This window comes from Perissodus microlepis, chromosome 16 (genome assembly GCF_051167445.1).
Source record: "Perissodus microlepis isolate ML-2025 ecotype Zambia chromosome 16, ASM5116744v1, whole genome shotgun sequence".
Taxonomy (NCBI): domain Eukaryota; kingdom Metazoa; phylum Chordata; class Actinopteri; order Cichliformes; family Cichlidae; genus Perissodus; species Perissodus microlepis.
Window position 1 is genome coordinate 26,946,395 of NC_140476.1, and position 21,596 is coordinate 26,967,990.

Sequence of the window (21,596 nt, forward strand, 5' to 3'; positions counted from 1 at the left end):
CTCTGCTGGGGGTATTACTCCGCTTCCGCCAACACCCTGTAGCCGTGAGTGGAGATATCAAAGCCATGTTTCACCAGATTCGGCTGCTCCCAGAGGATTGTTCTCTGCTACGGTTTCTGTGGAGGGATTGTGAAACTGACCGGCCCCCAGACGTATATGAGTGGAGAATTTTGCCCTTCGGAACGACATGTAGCCCCTGTTGTGCTATTTTCGCCCTACAGAGACATGCAAGGGAGCACGAAGACACCCACAAGGACATCTGTGACTCTGTCCACACAGCCTTCTATGTGGATAACTGTTTACAGTCCCTGTCCAACCCAGAAGAGGCAAAGCAGCTCATCGACCGAATGAGAGATTTACTCATTCAAGGAGGATTCGAGATACGTCAGTGGGCGAGCAACGTGCCCAAAGTAGTTGCTCACCTGCCCGCTTCAGCTAGATCAGAGAGCTGCGAGCTTTGGCTGAACTTCAAAAGTCTCGACCCACAAGAGTCAACATTAGGACTCAGCTGGCACTGCCCGACAGATGTCCTGGGATATAAGCACCGCCCTATAACCTACTCCACGGTCACGCTGCGCAACGTGTACAAGGTACTAACTACCCAGTATGACCCCCTAGGTTATATTTGTCCCTACACTACAAGGGCCAAGCTGATTGTACAGGCCCTGTGGAGCACAGAGAGAGGATGGGATGAGCCCATCGAAGGGAATCTAATTCAGTCCTGGCTTGAGTGGGAAGGTGAACTGTCACACCTTCAGCGTGTCACCATTCCCCGCTGCTACGCTCCTCCTCACAACTCCAGCAATGTGACATACGAGGCTCACATATTCTGTGACGCATCAGAAAAGGCGTATGGGGCTGTGGCTTATCTCCGAGTAATCGAGCAGCAACTGCCCATCGCCACATCATTCCTGATGGCTCGCTCCAGAGTGGCCCCACGCAAACAGGTGTCAATGCCCCGGCTGGAGCTTTGCGCAGCACTCACAGGAGCCCAATTGGCCAAATTACTCCAGACAGAGCTCACCATTCTCCTGCAGTCGATCTACCTGTGGACAGACTCTACAACGGTGCTGCAGTGGATCCAGTCTAGTTCCTGTCGCTATAAGGTATTTGTGGGGACTAGAATCTGTGAAATACAGGAGCTGACATCTCCTGAACAGTGGCGGTATGTGACCTCTGACCTCAATCCCGCTGACGACATCACCAGAGGGAAACATCTCGCCGACCTAACTGTCCCCAATCGTTGGTCACATGGTCCACCCTTCCTGTCACAAACTACTGACACTTGGCCTAGGTTGCCAACAGAGTTCCCGGCATGCAGTGAGGCAGTGCTCAGGAAGACTGCATTCTGTGGGCACGCTTCTGCATCCCCGACCTTACCGGATCCAACACAGTATGCCACGCTAGATGAGCTGATTGCTGCTACATACCAGACCCAACATGGGGCGGCCGACACTCCTATTACAGCAGCGGAGCAACTAGAAACCAAGACCATGCTGCTTCGCTCGGCTCAGACTGACAGCTTCCCAGAGGAGGCCCGAGCCCTCCAGATCGGTCACCCAGTCCGCTCAGACAGCCGTCTTAGCGTGCTGTCCCCTGAATATGACGGTCTCATCAGAGTCGGAGGCCGCTTCCGTTAAAAGTCCGCTTGTTCACTGTAACTGTTTTAGACTACGTTACCCATGATGCACCTCGGTATCTGTACTTCCGGTTGGGAACGTGTTCAGCGCAGTTCTGCACAGATGAGAGGTGTGTCGGAGGAGTAATGTATTTACTTGCATTCCTGTGTGAGTTAATACTGTGTGCGTGCTTACCATATGACCACACACACACACACCCATATACACACTCACACCCCCTTTACCTGCATGTGAATACTGTAATGCCTCCCTACCGATGCTGTACATCCTGTTGATGTCATCTGCCACCTCCTTATTAAAGTTATTGGAACTACATCACTGTGGAGTACCATTCCTTCTGACCGAGGACAACTCAGTTGAAGCGTGATCGGCAATCAGTGCAAACAAATATTACAACTACAAATTTCTGACGGCTAGCGGTACTAGCTATGTTTCATTTTATAAGATAAGCCTATAATATATAGCCACTGTTGGGTTGAACAAGGAAATGGCAAAGTTCTCAATAACTTTTCACAAGTAGAGTTGTGGAAATTATTTTTATTTTCATTATATGAAAGGACAGTATCACAATTGTAATGTGCACACTGCATCCTGGACAGAAACAGTTGCATTTGAAACATCTGCTGCTGCTAAAAGGGCATTGACTTTCTGCAGGCATGCTGTAGACTTTGTGTTCATATATAAATTATGAAAGAAAATTAATGTGCCCTCTTTGGGGATTCGTGTCAGTGTTTGTGGGACTGTAGCTTCAGGTTTGTATTGTTGACTGGAATCTACATGAAAAAATGCATCTCAGGCCATGTTATGGAATAACGCAAAAGAGGTTAAATAGTTAGTGTACCTAGTGGCTTTCTTCAGCAAGAGATTAAGTAAGTAATGTGTAATATATTATTTCTGTTGAGCAACAATCCTGACATGAAATATCGCACATGGAAACATCGCAAGCAGCTATTGAACGGTTATGCTGTCCATCAGCATTACACTGAAAAGTACATATAACCTGCCAAAAATGGGAAAAACTGTTTTGCATAATTTAAGTGCTTTATCTTGTTTTTTGAGGTACAATCACTCTCGTGCCGATCAAATTTCCATAGGAAATATTAAGTCATGTAAAGGAATATGCATGTTTAACAGTGTGGTTTAAGTAGTAAGAGGTAAGCAGGATGAGAGAGCAGAAACTTACTGACATATTAAAAGTGTTTTTATGTGAAGTTACAGAAAAGAAAATGCAGCTAAAAAGTGTTAAATGAACCACTGCAACACAGAACTGCTGCTGCTTCAGGTGTCACTCTTCATGGATTCATTCCGACGGTCTTTCCGAGACTGGATCCGTGCACATTTTGGACATTTTTTCACCACAAAACACTTTTTGTGAAAGCAGGCTTTGCACTCTGTGAAAGACAGAAGATATTCATAGATTTTGTATTCTGCATATAAACCCAGTGGCAGCATATTACTTGTTATATTTGTGGGGAGGTTGTCAGAAGAATATTATGAAGTTGTACAAAATCAATCCTGGTTTTAGTCTATAGAGGAACACAGACTGCATCTCGCTTTGTCTATGCTCACCTGGACAGCGTTTACATATGTCTGTCTGAAAAGGAAAGATGATGTCTTTCTCTCTGCAAAACTCACAGATAAAACCTCGGGCAAGACACAGCTGTGTGAAAGAAGTGAGAGAAGAAAGTCAAAATGATTTAATTTCATACAAACATTCACATGTTTTCCTCCTCTAAACATGTGTTGTATTCCTGGCTGTATTTAACTGAAATATTGTCTGAAATGTTGCGTACTTGTTTAAACGGGCACAAGGATAGGAGTCGTGAAAAGCTATTTCTTTAAGTCATCATTTACATATTAAGTCAGGTGAATGGGCCTGAGATCTACAATCCCTAACTTTAAAAGAAAATTAAAATTAGAAATGCTTTTAATTTAGGTAAGCGGCAATAATATTTAATTACCAAATGCATATCATCAGCACTGGAAAATAATAATACTGTCCTTAGGTAGAAATGTACTGTCTGTACTTTCTAGCCAATAAATAACATTAAAGAGGCCAGGAGCCATCTGGTTCAGAATGACTGACCTCACAGTTTTCCACATGAGTAATGGCAGACTGCAGCACTGCTTTGGCCTGTGGAACCAGCTGACCCTTCTTCACCTTCTGTAGGTCATCCATGGAGAAGAGGTTTGACTGCTCCCTCAGATGAGCAGGAAGATGCTCCAGCTCAGCCAGCACCCTAGGACACAAACACAGGGCAGATTAGGTTACTAAGTAGTTACTAATGAGTTAGCAACACAGGTTACTTGTTAAAAACTGTAGGTGAATTCAAATATTTTGTTCATTTCTGAGGGATTAGTATATAATTGCAGTGACCTCGGTTCAAAAGCTTTTTAATGGCCTGTTAGGACAGATAGATTTCATGGTTAGGGCACATCCTGTAGGTCAGGTGTGGGGAACTCCAGGTCTCAGGGGCTGGTGTCCTGCAGGTTTTAGATAGCATCCTGGGTCAACACACCTGAATCAAATGATTAGTTCGTTATCAGGCCTCTGGAGAACTTCAAGACATGTTGAGGTCATTTAGCCATTTAAGGATCTACATCTAAAACCTGCAGAATGCCGGCCCTTAAAGGCTGGAGGTCCCTCACATCTGCTGTAGGTCATGTGGGGTCTTTTGTGGATTGGGGTTGTTTTGGCACAACACAGTTACATCCACACATCCTTTCAAGCTTTTCTTTAGCTATGCACTGAAGAAAAATAATTTTCAATTGTTATTTTCAATAACAAACGTTACTGCAGGTAATTCAGTGTAAAATACTCACAAATATGATATATGATAATATAGTACAGTTACATGTTTATATAAATATATGTATTCACATAAACATTGAATTAAACTTGGTAATAGGAAGTAGTTAGAGATATTACTCTTTACTCTGATCAAAATATACTGCTCAGTTTTGAAGTTTGTGTCCCAGTGGCATTTCATTCACTCTATGAACTAGGTGAACTAGTAAATCTTATACCTAGCATACAGTCACGGCCAAACTCTTTATTTATTTACCAGTAAAAGGTTTTTGAAACTTAAGAAATCCTTGTAATAGTTCTTTAATATGTGATAGAAACATAAAAAAAATACTCATCAAATTTAATGAAAAACACATTTTGATCCACTGCCAAACCTGTAAATGAAGTAATGTCTTTATTTTATAAAACAAGGACATGAGCTGTTTATACATACATACAATATATATCAACTTTGTATTATCTCCAAATGTTACCTTTCTGATAATCTGCAGGCTTTTAGCAGCTTCTTGATGCCCAGCAGCTGATCCTGCACCTCCTGATGGGAGGATAGAGGGACATGTTAAAAACAAAAGGAATACAAAAATAAATGAAAACAACCTAATAGTTTGTCATTGAATTTCAGTATCGGCTTTGAAATCTAATTCCACAGACTACTTACTAAATCCAGTAAAAGAATAAATAAAATGCCAGGATTCTTGGCATGGCTATCAATATGTTTTTAAATGTGAATGATTGCTTTCGGGCATCTATGATCACGGTAAGCACAACAGTAATAATTTAGTCATTAACTCACCCTAAACCTGTCCAGTTCTTTCACTTTACTGTACAGATTTTTACCAACACAGGTCAGGTCAAACAGAGGCTGCTGCCACACTGAATCCAGCAGCTGTTTGGAGAAATCACTCACAGGGTACCTGAAATATCAGGATTATTGTGAGTTATGATGATGTTACAAGGTTTAGAAGTGCACTGCAAGTTATTTAGAAGTCATTTACATTTACATGACCTTTAATCATTTCAGTTTTCTATATGAATTAACTATACATTTAACATATATTAACAGTTACTATGATATGTTGTCTGATTTGATCACCTGCCAAAATCCCAGCAGGACAGTACTCGACCCGGAATCACAGCCTCTGAGCCGCTGTGACAGCAGTCACAGAAATATCTGCAAAAATGAATAACAACAGATCAATGATTCATTTGTAATAACTTCATTATTTAAATATATATGGTTTAATATCTGATTGCAGGAAAACATAGCTCACGGTGTTTTTAATATTTGGGTAATAACATGTTATTTTCCATACCTGCCGAGGTATTCACAGTACCGCAGTTTCTTGATGTACCCTGTGGGAGACAGAGAGTCTTATATTTGGTTTTGCTGCTTGTTACATTGTGAAGACATGGCTGAGGCCTGTGTTTGGTATTTACTGGTACTCAAACTTGATTACTATAGACAACAATGATTTCAGTGAGGAACAGTTTTTTACATTTATTTATTCCTTTTTAAGAAATGACAAAGTTACATTTCACAGAATGACTTTGAGTTTTAGACAAAAATGCTGAATACAGTTGTATTAGTGAAGTGCATGACTTATAAATCTCTCTGCTTTTTCGGTAATGGAAGCATTTTCTGACTATAGTTTATTCTCCTGTGGAGGGATTAAAAATGTTTTTATGAATGCGAATGTAATGTTCAAATAAAAACTACAACAAAAATCCTCTGCAATTCATATTATGTAATGCAGTACTCACTGGGCTCCACCTCGGTCCCACAACCTGCACACAGGAAGTGTTGCGAAGCCACTACCTCGCTTCGTCTGAACAAAGAAAAGAAACCCACACACATTCAGCTCTACATACACAATCATTTATAGCATCAGAAATAAACCATTTTTCCACTGCGCTGTTGTGTCATCACATATAAATGAGACCTGTGCGTTGGCTGAACCGTGAAGATGATCTGGAAACGTGGTGGTGCCCAGCTCAGGGATCCTCTCATCCTGGTACGCTGTCGGATCTCTTCTGTCAGGCTACCGCTGCTCACCGCCACATTTTCTGTACCCGGCAGCTGGTATGAACAGGAAGAACAGAGGATACTTGTGGTCATTTCTGGAGTCCAGTCCCAGCAACGTGTAATAAATATGCGGGAAAGTTTTCTTTGTCATCAGCCACCTATATCTTATTATATATTTATCTTGCATTAAAATACCAAGTTGAGAAAGTGTTATAGTCATAGTTGATTTGTGGTTGCTGTTCTCACCTCCTGAAGCGAGCTGCGAAGGCTTTGCCGGCCACGCTGAAGCTCATTAGAAGGGAGCCAACTTTTTTTGAAATCCAACACCAGCTGCTGGGCTAGCTGCTCAGCACTGCACCATGGACATCATAGATTTAGTCAGATTTAAAAGAACAAACGCTTACATTATTAAAATGCATGTTTACTGAAAGGAATAGGTTTTCTTACTTTTTTAGAGACTCTCTCTGAGTTAGTGTATGATCAACTCCACAGTCTGAAACAGAAACATATAATAAGATGATTATGTTTATTCTCATTTAATCCAATGTTAAGAAAATAATTTCTATATTTAGTTGATATAATAATGTATATGTGTTGATAAATGTCATAGAAAAAAAACAACATTTAAAACAATCAGTTCCTGATATAAAGTCAATGAACACTAGGGGGGAAACAAATACTGTAGGCTTCAAATTTCCAAGCGCAGATAAAATATAGATACTTCACTTTTTTCATATGGAATATAAAACACCATCATTTATGTAAATAATTGGAAATGGTCTGGAGAACATGGTGTCCATCGTTTAAAAAAAATAATTTCACATTTGTCTGACCACAGAACAGTTTTTCACTTAGCCTCAGTTCATTTGAAATGAGAGTTGGTTTACAGACAATGGGGCATTTCTTATAAAAGAGCTTTAACTGTCATACGTTGCTAATAATGTAAGGGCAGAGGCCAGGAATACGAGGAACTAAGAAGCACACTGAGCACACAACATGAGGGAGACATAAACAAAAATTCTGGGTAATTCGGGAGATGGGAAACACCGTGGAAGGCAGCTGGAACAAGACGGGGAAGTAAAACTCTGTTCAAAGCACATGAGACATGAGACTATCAAAATAAAAGACACACACACACAAACAAACCCATAGCAACCAGAATAAGACCTGCAAACTTGACACAGGGACAGAGGCTAAAATGCAGATATAAAATGGAGGGAGCAGAATGGGAAAACAAAAGGGGAAACCACAATCACGCAGAGAATATAAACAGAGACTGCAAAGGATGTAATAAATGCTAAAACTGGGCAAGGTGATCTTTAAAAACAAAGGGAACCACAAAAAACTCCACATAGTTGATTCAAAGGATCTTCAGTTAAAAAAAATAATAATTGTGTTTTAGTTTAATCAGTATTAGTGTGGGTGTGAGCGCAGCAGTTAGCTGTTTGTCTGTGCAAATATGTTCACAGTAAAAAAGCACTTTCTGCTGATCAAAGCATGTTTATATGAGTTCTTTGTTACTTTTGACTCAGATGGAAGATTGGTGGAAAGGAACAATCAACCTGTTGATACCATCTTCACAGCATTTAGGCTGATTTCTATGAAATTTGGTTGAATGAATTGCAGTAAGAAATTAGTCATCCTATAGCTTTTTAGTCTGGCTTTTTGTCTAAAAACATTAACCGGACAAAGTTGTAGGACGACCCATTCCTGGTCAAAACAATATGTTTGATAAGGAACTATTTAAGGAATGTGTGTTTCATTAAAAATAGAATTTCTTACCTTCGAATCCGCTGTCAGTGGAGAGCACAGACAGAGTTTTCATTTGATGTTTAGGCTCATCCTTCCCTGCTTCCTCCTCCGCTTTGTCCTGTGTTTGCTGCTCTACACATGGGTGTGTTTCTCTGTGTGACATCTTCATGTCTTCATCAAGATGTCTTCGCTTGTATCTCTCTCGTCTAGGATCAACTCTGCTGTACTTTACTTTATGCCTGTGTAATCTAAATGTCTGCTTCTGTGGCGAACTCTCCTGTGCAGAGCTTTTATGTCTTTCCTTGCACATCAGGCAGTTTGTGTCCATCGTGGAACGCCACTGATCTAAGCTAAGAGTCCATTTTGCATTTTCGAGCATCTCCAGCACCATGTCCACCACAATAAAATGAGCATTTTCCTGCACACAGACAGACACTGGTGAGACGCTGCTGAGAGCATTTGGCACCTGTCTGCTGGCACAAATCTGGCTGTGATTTCACATTTCTATATTTAATGCCAAACACTATAGTAACCCGATTAAAGGCATAAAATGAAGTAATTCATAAGTAATTCAATAAGGTTAAAAAAAAAAAGTTCAGTGTCTTAGATTTACATTTACATGGTCTATTAGTAGCAGATGGATAAAGATATGTGTTTATTAATGGCATGCTAAGGAGGATTATTGATATATAAATGATAAATTAAGCACTTGCTAATACCTTACTAATGTTTAATAGTGGGACATTATTCTACCACCTTTAATTTCATATATCTGTAGCTTATAATTTGCAGTTGTATGACTCAGCCAATAATTTTTAAAATAAGCAGCTTGTTTTACAATAGAAAAATAAAGGGGTGTGTCATTAGCTTTTTTATATTTACTTTTATTAATTTCATTGCAAAATAAATAAAAACTGTGAATGACTGTTGGGGGAAAAATGTAATGTACCTTTTCCAGTTCACAACTGGTCTTGTAGATCTCTGCAGGGGATGCTGGGATATCGCTGCTGCTTCTTTCTTTGCTTTGTTGTGTTGAGGTAGCGCATCCTGATGAAACACACACACACACACACACACACATAAATAAACTGACTGGGTTTCTAGCCTTTTTAACATTTATATTTGTTTCAGTGTTGCTAACGTCAGGTTCATATTTGCATTCAGTGCACTCAGTGTATCACTGTTACTGTCTGCTCAGTTCTATATTTTTATTCTTGGGCTTTATCGAGGGTATATACGTGGGTATTCATAAAACACTAAAAAGTTTTCTCAAGATTATGCCAAAGGAAAAGGTGGCAATATAAATGTGTACAAAGGCCTACAGTCAAAGCCTGGAGTAGCTTTACATGTTTCACAGTTCAAAATAATCCCTATTTATCGTATACGTTTTCCCTGAATCCCTGAGTTTACACTCATCCCTTGAATCCAGCTTCTTTCTGATGTCCTTCTCCTCACAGAACTTTCTCTTATTCTTTTTTTTTTTACTTTTACACCTTACAAGTACAGTGTGACGTCTGGGTATTTATGAGTTGTTGCCGTCAACTTTTATGTCTCTTAACTTCATCACGCTGAGATTCAGAAGTGTTTGTGGTACATTTGAAAGACGCCATCCTAAATAATCTTTTCCCTTATTAAAGAAAATCTGCAGCTCAAAACCGGGAATGAAATCATAGAGGTAGTGTGTTTTTGGACATGGTTAGTCTCCTTATAGGCACAATAAAACTGCCAGCCACCCTTTACTACTTGACACAGCTGAAAAATACAAAACAAAAATCAGTAAACCCCAGTAATGCTATTTTACCTGGTGTGTTGTTGGGAATGCAACTACTCTGGGTCCGCCTTTTATGCTCCTCAGCTAATCCCTGCTGTCCACTGTAGGGAAGGTGGAGGCTGGGAGTCAGAAGCCGTTTCAGATTTGATGAGATAGAGGTAGAGCTTTGCTTTTTAGCCATCTCCACTGCGAATGACAACTGATAGGAGCTCGGTTTGGATTCCAGATCCTCCCCACTGCTGGATGTCAACCACTCCTGGGGACCCAGAGACGGTGAACCAAAGACAGGAGATGGTGGATCCGAGCTAACAGGAGAAACATTTCACTTTAGATGGAGAAGTTTCAAAACAATGCAAATGAAAATCATCCAAGAAATAAACACTAAATTAAATGTTAACCATAAAAAAGCACATATTGTGCATCACCTGACAAGCAGCTGAGTGGCATCAAATGTTTACTCATCACTTTAACAAGTAATTAGTTGTTAGTAGTTAGTGTGAGCAGTGAAAATAGTATGTTCACTGTATTTTCAACAGAAACATGAGGAATATCCTGTTTGTTCTTTTTACTTTGAGGTGTAAAACCATAGCTGCAGAAATAAAATAAAGGTCTCTTTATTTACTCATTTCAGTTCCTGTTTGCTCATAGGCTCTTGGCAACCACACAACTTTCATGACATTTACCATAAAGTATCTCAAATGTCAAACACTGTGAGTCCTAAGCAGTAAATTGCTGCAATTATTCACAAGAAGTAAAGCTTGTTGTTTACATATACAGCATACTGTGTAGTGTTAACATGAGCTTATTAGTTTTATTGTGTTACTTTACCTCCAGCAGCCAGTTATCCCACAGTAACTGAAGTCTCTAAAGCCTCAGCGCCATCAAGTGGTGCTAGAGTAACACTGTGGTAAGCAGACTGTGCTATATTCCTATTCACTAATAGGTATGAGGTGACCACAAAGCAACAACCTAAATGTGGAGCAAAGAGTATGTGTCTGTGAGACAATGTGGGACAGTGAAATGCTAAGAGAGGGCCTGCACTTTTCATGTGTGTAATTTAAAAAAATAAACACACAAACTAAAGGACAAAAATACTCATTCATATGAAGGAAATTTTCCCAGCCTGCTCACTGAGGAATGCAAGGTTGTGTTTTTCATGAGGCTTCTTTCACTTGTCTGTTCCCTTTTTCTATCCCGATAACTAGGAACTGTTGTGCGTACTGAGCAGTCTGGTGACCATCTTTTGGTTTCAGCAGGAAGGCATTCACACAGCACTGTGTCTTATTTAGAGCAATACATATTTTGTAAAATTGGCGTGTGCTGTGTTTAGTTCGCATTACATCTGGAACTCAGTGAAGCTGCTGAAGTTCGACTCCACCAAAAAAAGGCAAAGTTGTGACTTTAAGGTTATTTGTTTCTTTTCCCCATTTATTAGCTTAGTGTAGACAGTAAGTGAATCTGCATATTACCTGGATACATATACGGTGAATAATGTCTCCATAGGTCAAAAAACACTTTTTTACATAAATGTACTTTTGGTGTAGTTATTAACAGATTCACCTGACATGGAAAAGCTTTGAGACCAGGAGGAAGCAAAAACAAAGATTCAAGGGAGCCCAAGTTTGTGTATTCCTACTGCTTATCACAAATCAAAGGATTACATCAGGAAGGGCCAAATCAAACATGCAGATCCATCCACTGTGGACACCCTGTGGGAAATAAGGGTGCAGCCATATAAACTGAAAACTTAACTCTAACTCTCCTTTAATTAATTTTATAGTTATCAGATCTATACATGACTAATGATATCTTTTTGTGAAGCATCTTGCAAAACTAACTGAAGTGTACTAATTTTTTGCTAAAGGATGCATAAAAGTATGCAATATAGACAATTTAGTGAAGTGTAGAAGAGGCAGAACAGGTTAGTTAGGTGTACCGCTGTGGAGGTTCCAGTGATGCACTATGTTGGACTGGTGCAGGACAGTCTGTGGTGCACATGTTAGGTATTATTTTAAATGAGGGAGGTGATGCTGATTAGATTCACCAATTTCTACCTTTGCTACTAGCTTCATATTGTGTAGGACTGGGATGGACCATTAAATTTCCCAAGTGGCTATGAGAAAGTGGGACTGTTGTGTTGAACTGCATCAATAAGCTGAACTCAGTTCTGCTCAATATTAATATTATCTCTATAAATGGCCACTGTCTGTTGAGAGTAGATGTTACAATTGGTCAATGCAAATGTGAAATAAGCACATGCCAACATTGTATCACTATAATCAACATTCCCACAAACAATTGTGGATGAAGTGTGTTTTGTAAAATTTCCAGATTTTCTGTTTATAGTTTAATTACATCATTTGCAGTTTTGAAAATGCAAAGGAAAGTCACATCAACAGCAAATGCAAGATTTGCTTTCCATTGTGCATATGAGAGCTCTGGAATGTCCTTGTCACAAAATTTCTGCTCTGTTTTTAGCACTTTGCCTACGCTGAGCCACCTCCCCCAGCTGTGTGGGAACCTATGTCACCGTGTTCAGTCTGATGTGCCTACAAAAGTGCAACAAACTGTCGGTGATTCAGTGCTCCTGCCCTGATGAAATTGACTATTTTAGTTACAGCATCAGAAACCTGATTCATTTTTAGCACTGACTTACACTGCACGTCCTGCTGTATGATACAGTTCAAAAATACCAGTTCCTGTTTTTGGTTAATTTCATTTTGCATCTGCTTCAAAAGCAGATTTGAACAGCCATAGTTTGTAACATCAGCCCGTTTGTCCCATTGCAGAGCTAGCCTCCCCAATTATGCCTTTCACTCAACACATTCCTAATAGCTCCGCTGTCCACTTTTCAACTGAAAATCCAGATTTCCTGCAAAGGTGTTGAAAGACTCTTGATCTTGCTTGGAGAGTGGCATATTCTTAATTGCTCCTTTCCTCTCAGGTGCAAAAGAATTCACCAAACATTCACTGATAAACTCAGAGTATGAATTTCTGTTTTAGCGATTTTGTTGGAAGTAAAAATAAAAAACTGGATGATTAAAGATTGTTAAAGAAAAAGGGCTTGTTGCTTTTGTAGCTTTGCTAGCAAAGGTTCAGATGTCAAGTTCTTGTATTTCTCAATCCTTAAACATAGTAATCTGCTCCAAAAACCACACACATGGCTTTACCTGTGACTACAGTAAATAAATACTTAGAAGACTGTGTGTTAAAAACTCTGCATCAGGGAGTCTCAAACTTAAATGAGCTGTAGGCCACTGCTGCTACTGTCATTTCACGTGAGGGCCACTTTAGTGTTCAAGTAGTACAAAAAACAAACAAATAAGAAAACACCCACAAATATTTCTGAAAATCTAGTGTTTTGTTTGTTTTTTTAATTATTTCAAATATTGTATCACAAGACAAAACTACAAACAGGAAGACATTTTTTGTGACTCTTAACTAACTGAAGCCTTTCATTGAACTACCAAAGAAACAAATCGGTAAACTGTTTCTGACCAGACACGTGGCAGCACTTCAGCTATGATAAAAATGCAGACATAAGTGTACACATTAGTTTTTGACTGCTAGTGAAAACTGTTTTCTTCACAAATAACTCTCACTAAACTCAATCCCTCAACATTTTTTGCTTTTTAAAGGACTTATTTTAACATTGCAGTCAACAACAAACAAATCTTCCCTAAAAAAAAGGTAACTTCAAGAGCCAAATTGTATTATATTTCTTCACGTCAATATACAGGCCTCAAGTAGGTGTGACGTGGGCCACAGGTGGCCTCTAGGCCGCAAGTTTCAGACCCCTGCTCTATATTCTGCATCAGTCTTTCTGACATATTTCAGGGCCAGCAAACTCGAAGTGGCATTTACTTGCAAACATAAATGCATGTTTTGTTTTGTTTTGTTTTGTTTTTTTCATAACATCTTCACAGCAAAAGAAACAAAGTTCTACTGTGATTTCCCACAAAATGTAAGGACTGTTTGCTGGCTGAAATGGGACAAACTGGGTGTATATCTATCTATATTATGCTTAAATCCCAATTTCCAATTGACCTCACACTGGCAGGGGCAACCAAATGGGCCAGGTGGAGCCCGGGGCCATACCATACTCTGGGCTGATCTAGAGGTCTGGAAATCAGCCTTTTAGCTCTCTGCCTGCTTATATCTTATTTAAACTGAGTTAGCCCAAAGAACAGAAAATATCAGAATAACAGCACAGCACCACTACACCCAATTATAGGGTTCCCCCACCAGCCGAATCCCATTTTAACTCCTGGTCCTAAGTATCTGAATAATACAAGTGTTAACATGTTTTATGCCACCTACAGTTTACCTATGCGTACTGAACTGTCGCAGTAAAATCATGTAGCATGCAGCTTTGTTCAAGTGGACAAAGTTGTTGCTTTGTGTGGATTCCAAACAGCTAATGATAAAAGTCATTCATGAACTGTAGCACTCAAGAGAAAAGACTGAATGACTCATGCACAACTCTTACTTCAAGTTTGATACGATAGTTACTGGTTTACCCATCATCACAGCTTACAGCTTATTTTAGAAAAGCATCACCTAAAAAAGCACCTTTAGAAACGTAATATAATCATTTAGGCTTCGTCTTTTTTTACCCATGAAACCCTTCCCTGGTTTCTTCACCCCCAATGAATAACAACAAGACTTTAGAAAAGTATCTATCTTGCAGTGTTGCCCTTTAAAAATTCATAGACAGTTCAGAGACAGTTTTAATATGTTTGAGGAGGCATTGTGTTTTTTTTAAAAGCACACTGCACTCTGATCACTCTACACACTGCTCAGCCACAACAGATGCTTTAGCTGATAGGTGTTTCTCACCGCACTTTGTTATTATTTCTTATATAATTAGGTGTATATTCCATCTATGACACATGTAGATCTGTGTTTCTTGGTCATTTTTTTATTTGTTATCCAATCATTTGTAATAATGATATTGCTGCAATGTTTTGTAATGCTTTGAACATATAGTACACAGTATAAAGTGGTTACCTGGGACTAGGTGTATCATTTACTCCTCCGTGCCAGGAGATGGGCCTGCTGCGTCTGGAAATGACCGGACTGCTCCGGGGAAGGTGGAATTTTTTATCCTCTGGATCCAAAAGAGAAAGTTCCTCTTTGCTCTGGATGTCAGTATCTGTCAATACTATGTTGCCTTTCTTACACTCATCACCCAAACCCTCACTGCTGTGGCTGAGTCTGTCTGACTTGGAGTCAAGGAAAGATTTAAAATCTTTGAGGCAATTGACTTTTGCCTGCTGGTGGTGATGGGAAGATGATGAATTTGCTTCTGCTCTGTCAGTTTCTGGTGGTGACAGAAGGAGAAGTGGGTTAGAATCCATAGCAGCCGACTATTGTGTTTGGTAGCAAAGCAAAACAAGGGAGACAGCAAAGAAAAAGTTGGCCTGATCAATATGTATTCCAAAGGCATTCTTCATTTTAATTGCACGTAGATTTTTGGAGCTGGAACCAGAAACAGAGACTGTTCTGGAAAAGATATGTCCAGATAATTTCAAGCTAAAAGCCTAGCAGTTTTAAACTAAAGCTTTGCGATAAATGTTTCAGTAACTCTCTGGTGTTTCCTGTGTGGTGGCAGTCATACGTCTTTCAAGATGCCTAGAACAGAAGGTTTACAAATATGTGCTGGATCTTACCTGTAGATGCCATTGCAGGGGTTTTTGACTCCACTATGTCCACATACCAGCTGACATACTTGGAACTATACAGAGAGGAGGACATGGTACTGTGGCTTCCCATCTGTGCGGAAAAAGAGAGGCATTGTTTCTCAATAACTTTGAAGCAAACTTCCTGCTGCTTTCAGAGCAGAGGCAACCCAAGTACCAGTTGTGGTATTGACTAATGGTTGTACAAGATCAGAAAGTATTAAATATTCTGTAATATTGTGTAAGTTATTAAGCTGCTGAAAATGTTGGGAAGGTTTATTAGTTCTGCCACAATTTGGAAATGATGAGAATAAAAATAAATAAATAAATATACATATTCATTATGCAAGGATATGCAAGATTATAACCTAAATCTTTATCATAATGCAAATTTTAAAGTGTGAAGGTATCTCAGGGGAGAGTTAAAGATTTTTCAAATTTTAAACAATTACAAATACACTGTCATCCGAACTCCCAGTGTGGAGCAATGCATGCATTTCCCAGGAAATGTGACATCATAGACTTTTTACTTGTGCAAGTCACAACTACACAGAGTGTGTAGCTGAATTATTTCATTAGCTCAAAGTAGAGCAACTGTTTGTCTGTGCCATCAACTTCTCTGGATGTTCTCAATTCTTTCAACTGGCAAGTTATAAATATTACTACATCCACAGATGCTGATAACTGTTTGCAAAGGTGATTTAAGCATTTATGTAAAGAGTTAACAGAGTTAAGTGATGCATGTGTTTATATACACTATTCTTAATGACTTGTTTTGCTGCACAACTACTCTAATGAAGAAGATCCTTGTAAAAAATAATATGTTTTTAAAAGTTCATACGAGCCTTATGAATTCAAATGGAGGAATTCCGTGTATTAAAAACAGAAAACGTCATACTAAAATAATGAGAATACCAGAGTGTTTATGTATAACCATCGTTCAGAGGTATTTGGGTGTTTTTATAATGATAGTTTCTAAAACTGAATCAGAACATGGGTGTCTTTTAGGTTACAGAAGATGGGGCTGAACATCAATCGTTTATTTCAGTTGCTTTCAAAGATCTCACAAACTCTCCCGGGAAACAGCTACTGTGGCCAATACTTCATAAAAGCTAATACATGCTAGCAAAGTCTTTAGTTCATCTAGAATTAGAACAGTCTCAGCCGAGAAACTCCAACAACCATGTGCAGAAAGATTTAAGATCTAAGTTTTCATGCTTTGTAAAATAACCCAGCCTGTGCAGTGTGGGTGTGACTCTGATAAAAATATGGGTGTCGGAGACATCACTCTGTGAGAATTAGCACTATCCTGTACGCAAGACAAAACATTAGAACTGTGAAGCATATCAGTCTACATAAAGGTTATTGTAAAGACCTGACAGTGAAAGGTAAAACTGAGAAACGTGTTAAATTAATGACGTTTAAAAAATTATTTTATTGTTTGAACTCAAATAAAAAAAAAACTCGAACACTTATAAAGCCAACCAAAACAAAATAAAAATATCCAGGACATGTCTTTAGTTTCAGCTGCTGTCAATACAACCAGATAACTACAACTTACAACTTAACTTTTTTTTTACATGACTTACACGTAGTCAGTTCTGCCTAACATAATGCAGAGGTTAGTTGGTGATTTAAAAAGATAAGAACTTTCATCACTGTAGCTTATTGGTCCTGAGTTTAGGGCACCCTGATGGCCAACTTCTGCTTTTTTACTTTTTTTACCTCTACCTGGGAAAAAATGACAAGGCCTGCTAGAGGGGGATTTTAGGCTAAAGCATGATCCATGACGATCAAATTGAGGTGTCACAAGTGGTTACATTGGTACTGAAGTGTTGTGAACCGAATGTCACCGTCTTTGAATCTGAATAAAGCTAGAACGTTTAATCAAAGATGAGAAATCAGCGTAAAACACAAAAGAACTAAATTAAATGAGAAAATGTAGCACTGAACAGCCTTCAACGTCATTAACAGACCTCACATCCAACTAAAACTACAGTTATTTTATAGTCCACCCTCTGTATCCTCATAACACACATATACAACAAAATTTATCCCCAAACAAATCTAAGAAGTGAATTTCAAAGATTTGAGATTAAAAAAAAAAGGAAGAAAACAGCCAAAGATATTTCAGTGCAAATACAAATGTATTACTCTCAAAGTGACACAGAAAGCAGTTTCTAAAGACTGTGGACTGATGAGCCCTGCTGATTAATCTCTCTTATATATCGCTCATATATCTTCAAGGAGCTGCTTCGCTTTAATCAGCAAACAGAGCTTCCTGTATGAATGCAGAAGTAGATTCTAATTGTAAGTGATAATGTCTAAAATATTTCCCTTTTTTGTTTCAGTCAAAGTAAAAAGCAACATGTTTGAAGCAGAGAGAGGGGGGAAACAGACAGCAGAAGCAGCACTGACCAGAACACAAAGCTCAGGCTACTCACCAGTTAGTGACTCGAAGAGGAAACCTGTCAGTCTGGTGAAGGGAGGACTAATGCGAGTCTTCAAAAAGCTGCGGCAGCTGGAGAGAAAGGAAGAGGGCTGGTTGGTTTTCAGCACTTCCTGTATTTAAATCAGGTTTGTATTTTCTGTGTCTCAGCAGTCAGTGCTGGGCTTTTTTTTTTCCACTAAGAACAGAGACACCAGTACACCGCACAGCACCTTACCACAAAATTACCCTAAATATGTAATCTGCCACTTAAAAAAAACACAGGCTTCTGACTTTTTCTCAACTATTTAATAACAGGGAGTTGATTCATTATGTATTAAGTCATGCTTTTATTTTAGGAGCGTTCATTATACATAACACATAACATATAATTAAAATATTTCTTGTTTCTTTCATTCTAAAGAATGAAGGAACATTTAATGAAATATAATCAGATCGATTATAGGAGCAAAAGTGTTTCCTTAAACCCATAGCAGGTCTTAAATATTGTGGTCAAAGGTTCCTCAATTTAAAGACCGTCACAGATGCGAGTGCAAAGGTTTCGTTCAGCAGCATATCTTACGTGACATTTCTCAGTGCTCAGCAAAGGCTGGCATGTTAGCTGGCAGCTGGCAGAGGTGAAAGAGGAAGTTCTAGTACAGAGACAAGTATCAATGGCCGGGGGTGTTGTTGAGATCAGATTGAGACACTTACCTCCAGTCTTTACCTCCAGGTGGCAGCATTTCAGAGCCCAGACATAGCTCAACGTCAGTTGACATTCGGTTGATATTTCAGAACAATTGGTATTTCAGATATAAAGGATGCAACCAGGAATTGTCTGTCTGTCTGTGACAGACAAGCGAACCTGTCTGTGTTCACTTCATATACTGTATTTCCATGGAGGTTTGCATGTTTCAGTAAACTGCTGCAACATTTCCTATTTTCCTAGCAACATGAGAGATAGCATAGAACTTTTGCACAGTACTTTAGACATGGTCAAGTCGACTGGTGAAATTCAAACCAGGTTCTGAAGGGGGGAAGTGATTTAAATGTTTTCGTGATGCTCAGGACTTTTTCAGTTAATTTTTAACTGCTGTAACAAAGAGACCTTACAACTCTGGGATGAATAAAATATATTTCAACTTTGCCATGTCTTCTCTTTAAGGGGTAACTTGATCCAGTAGACAAAGCAAGATGAGTCATCTGAGAAAACTATCTTATAAGTCTGATTTTAAGCTACAAGCCTAAATGTAATGATTCAGTAAATGTTGTAAGTAAATATTGCTGTTTTTATTAGTGATTATGAAATAAACATTACAACTCATTTGTTTGCTTTAATAAAAGATAAAGATAGATGACTGAGTCTTTTTGGGAAAGAAACACCAAAATCTTAAACCGCAGCACTTCATTCTTTCGAGCATGAACATCCAGAGATGATTTGAATTTCATTTTAAGTGTACACTATCAATTGCACATTTGGTATACTTCCTCATTTTTTAGCTGGTGAACATGAATACCAGACTTTGTAGTCAACAACAACAACAACATATGTTTTGATAATGCCATTCAAAATGCCATAGAAAGTAGGGACTTGGTCTGGAGTCAGTATCGTCTATTCCTCTGTTATTTTGTGGCTTAATCAGATCTTTTTCATTGTTATGAAGACCACATAATTGACTTACAGTGAGCTCAACTTACACCCAAGCTGGGGGCTGGTTTTGTAACATAGTCACTATTTTGGGGGTAAAAAAAAAATTGTTACTCCCCTCTTTTCTGCTTTGACTTTTATGAAGATAAAAAAGGACATATGTAATTATACCCATGTGGAAAAGAAATAGTAAAAACTTATAAAAGACTTGCATAAGATGTGGCCTACTTCATATAGTGAATCATATAAGGCTTATATGATTTACTCATGAAAGTGGCCACTTTCTCATTACTTTCATACATTGTTTTAGCAAGTATCCAAAACATACAAGTTTCATTTCTATAATTTTTCAAGGAATCTTATATCTGTTTTCAGTCCTGTATGCTTTTCACACAAGTTTCACACAAGACAGATACAAACTTTATAAGATTTATATATATCTTTTCCATATGGGTAAACTGTGCATGCAAAAAGCAAACTGGCTAAAAATTTGCAATAACTATTGAGTTTGAGTCGATGTGTTGTGTGTTAGGTTAGCAAAGGTCCTCACAAGTATGTAAGTATGAACAAGTGATGGTGCTCAGTGTAATCAGGGGTCAGCACTGTGCATCATCTGCTGATGCAAGCTCGTTATGTAATGAGCTGACTCAGCACTTCCTTCTGATTCCCGGTGGGACTCTCTCATTATCACTCATGCACACACACACACACACACACACACACACACACACACACACACACACACACACACACACACACACACAAGCTTCATGTACACAGGATGGTTGTAAATAAGGGTTTTTGGCCTGCAGCACAAATCAGTTTCTCTCCTCTCATAGAGCTGCTTTCCCGTGCTTTAATCTCAAACAATAAAATTTGATCAAATGTATATTTATGGTTCATTTATTGTTCATTTGGAACTGGTGACATTACTGCTCACAAACTGCAGCAGTGGTGTTGCAGATAGTGTAAATATGACATTAAAAATGAAGAAAAAATTGTGAAGGTTTGTACCAATTGTTAAATCTAAAACTTACACAGAGAGAACTTACACTACAAGAGAACTGTAGTTACAATCTTCTATACACTTTTCACTGCATTGTTAGTAGTTACTTATTCTTATATCCTTGCTAAAGGTAACTGGTGTGACCTGGATATCTTGGTCTCAGCAGCCACTTTAGTCAAAAGGAAACCACCATAACTTAAGCACAGGCCTAACTGCAAAATAGGACACCCAGCCCTTTAGTCTTTAAACCTTGTGTTTTAAAGCAAAATGAAAATTTCTGAGATAACTAACTATAACACCAGTGAGATTCAACTCTGTGAGAAAGCTTCAGTGCGCGAAATGTGTTGTTTGTCACTTTTGTCCAGCAGAGGTCACTGTTCATTAAATTTCAGCCCCACTTTCATTTTCACTGCCTTTCACGGGCCGCAAAAGCTAGTGCGCAGCCGCACTCAGCTGCACTGAGTCAAAAAAAAAAAAGAAGAAATGCGGCGTGAGACCGGAAACACTGTTTTCAAAATAAAACTCGTAGCGCAGTAGAATATCGTCAGTCATCTTTATATAATAGATTATAAGAACAGAGTTGAGGCCACATAACCACTTACACAATTGCATTAACAGTGCTTTACTTATACATTTGCAATCATGGTTTATTAATTCCCCCTCGTATCTGGATTTATAACCACATTTCAATGGTAAGACCTTTACATTTGTGTCTGAAATATTTAATTTGAAATTTAAAAAATGAATATCTAAATTATACCCGAAACGGCTTCGTATTTATTATTTCATTCCACCGTAACATTGGCCTGGTCGGTGTACAATTTTGAAATTTGTTCCC

At 38.8% G+C, this 21,596-nt stretch overlaps 1 protein-coding gene across 1 annotated transcript; it reads right to left on the bottom strand.

Moving 5' to 3' along the window:
* Positions 1-1,628: 1,628 nt before the first annotated feature.
* On the bottom strand, positions 1,629-21,465 carry rubcnl (rubicon like autophagy enhancer). The gene is made up of 17 exons (XM_084908749.1): positions 18,121-21,465; positions 15,668-15,770; positions 15,006-15,318; positions 10,026-10,300; positions 9,174-9,271; positions 8,255-8,642; positions 6,920-6,965; positions 6,719-6,824; positions 6,390-6,526; positions 6,211-6,275; positions 5,763-5,802; positions 5,543-5,620; positions 5,243-5,363; positions 4,923-4,984; positions 3,727-3,880; positions 3,210-3,300; positions 1,629-3,031 (listed from the first exon to the last, which is right to left on the bottom strand). The coding sequence occupies exons 2-17, from the start codon at positions 15,768-15,770 to the stop codon at positions 2,919-2,921; spliced, it is 2,190 nt and encodes a 729-aa protein (XP_084764875.1). The 5' UTR covers positions 18,121-21,465; the 3' UTR covers positions 1,629-2,918.
* Positions 21,466-21,596: the final 131 nt, after the last annotated feature.

Excerpts from the sequence above, each read along its gene's own strand:
- rubcnl (XM_084908749.1), bottom strand. The coding sequence starts at position 15,770 with ATGGGAAGCCACAGTACCATGTCCTCCTCTCTGTATAGTTCCAAGTAT. Across the intron at positions 5,621-5,762 it reads TACTGTGAATACCTCGGCAG|ATATTTCTGTGACTGCTGTC; the intron begins GTATGGAAAATA and ends TCATTTTTGCAG. Across the intron at positions 4,985-5,242 it reads AAGAACTGGACAGGTTTAGG|GAGGTGCAGGATCAGCTGCT; the intron begins GTGAGTTAATGA and ends TCCTCCCATCAG.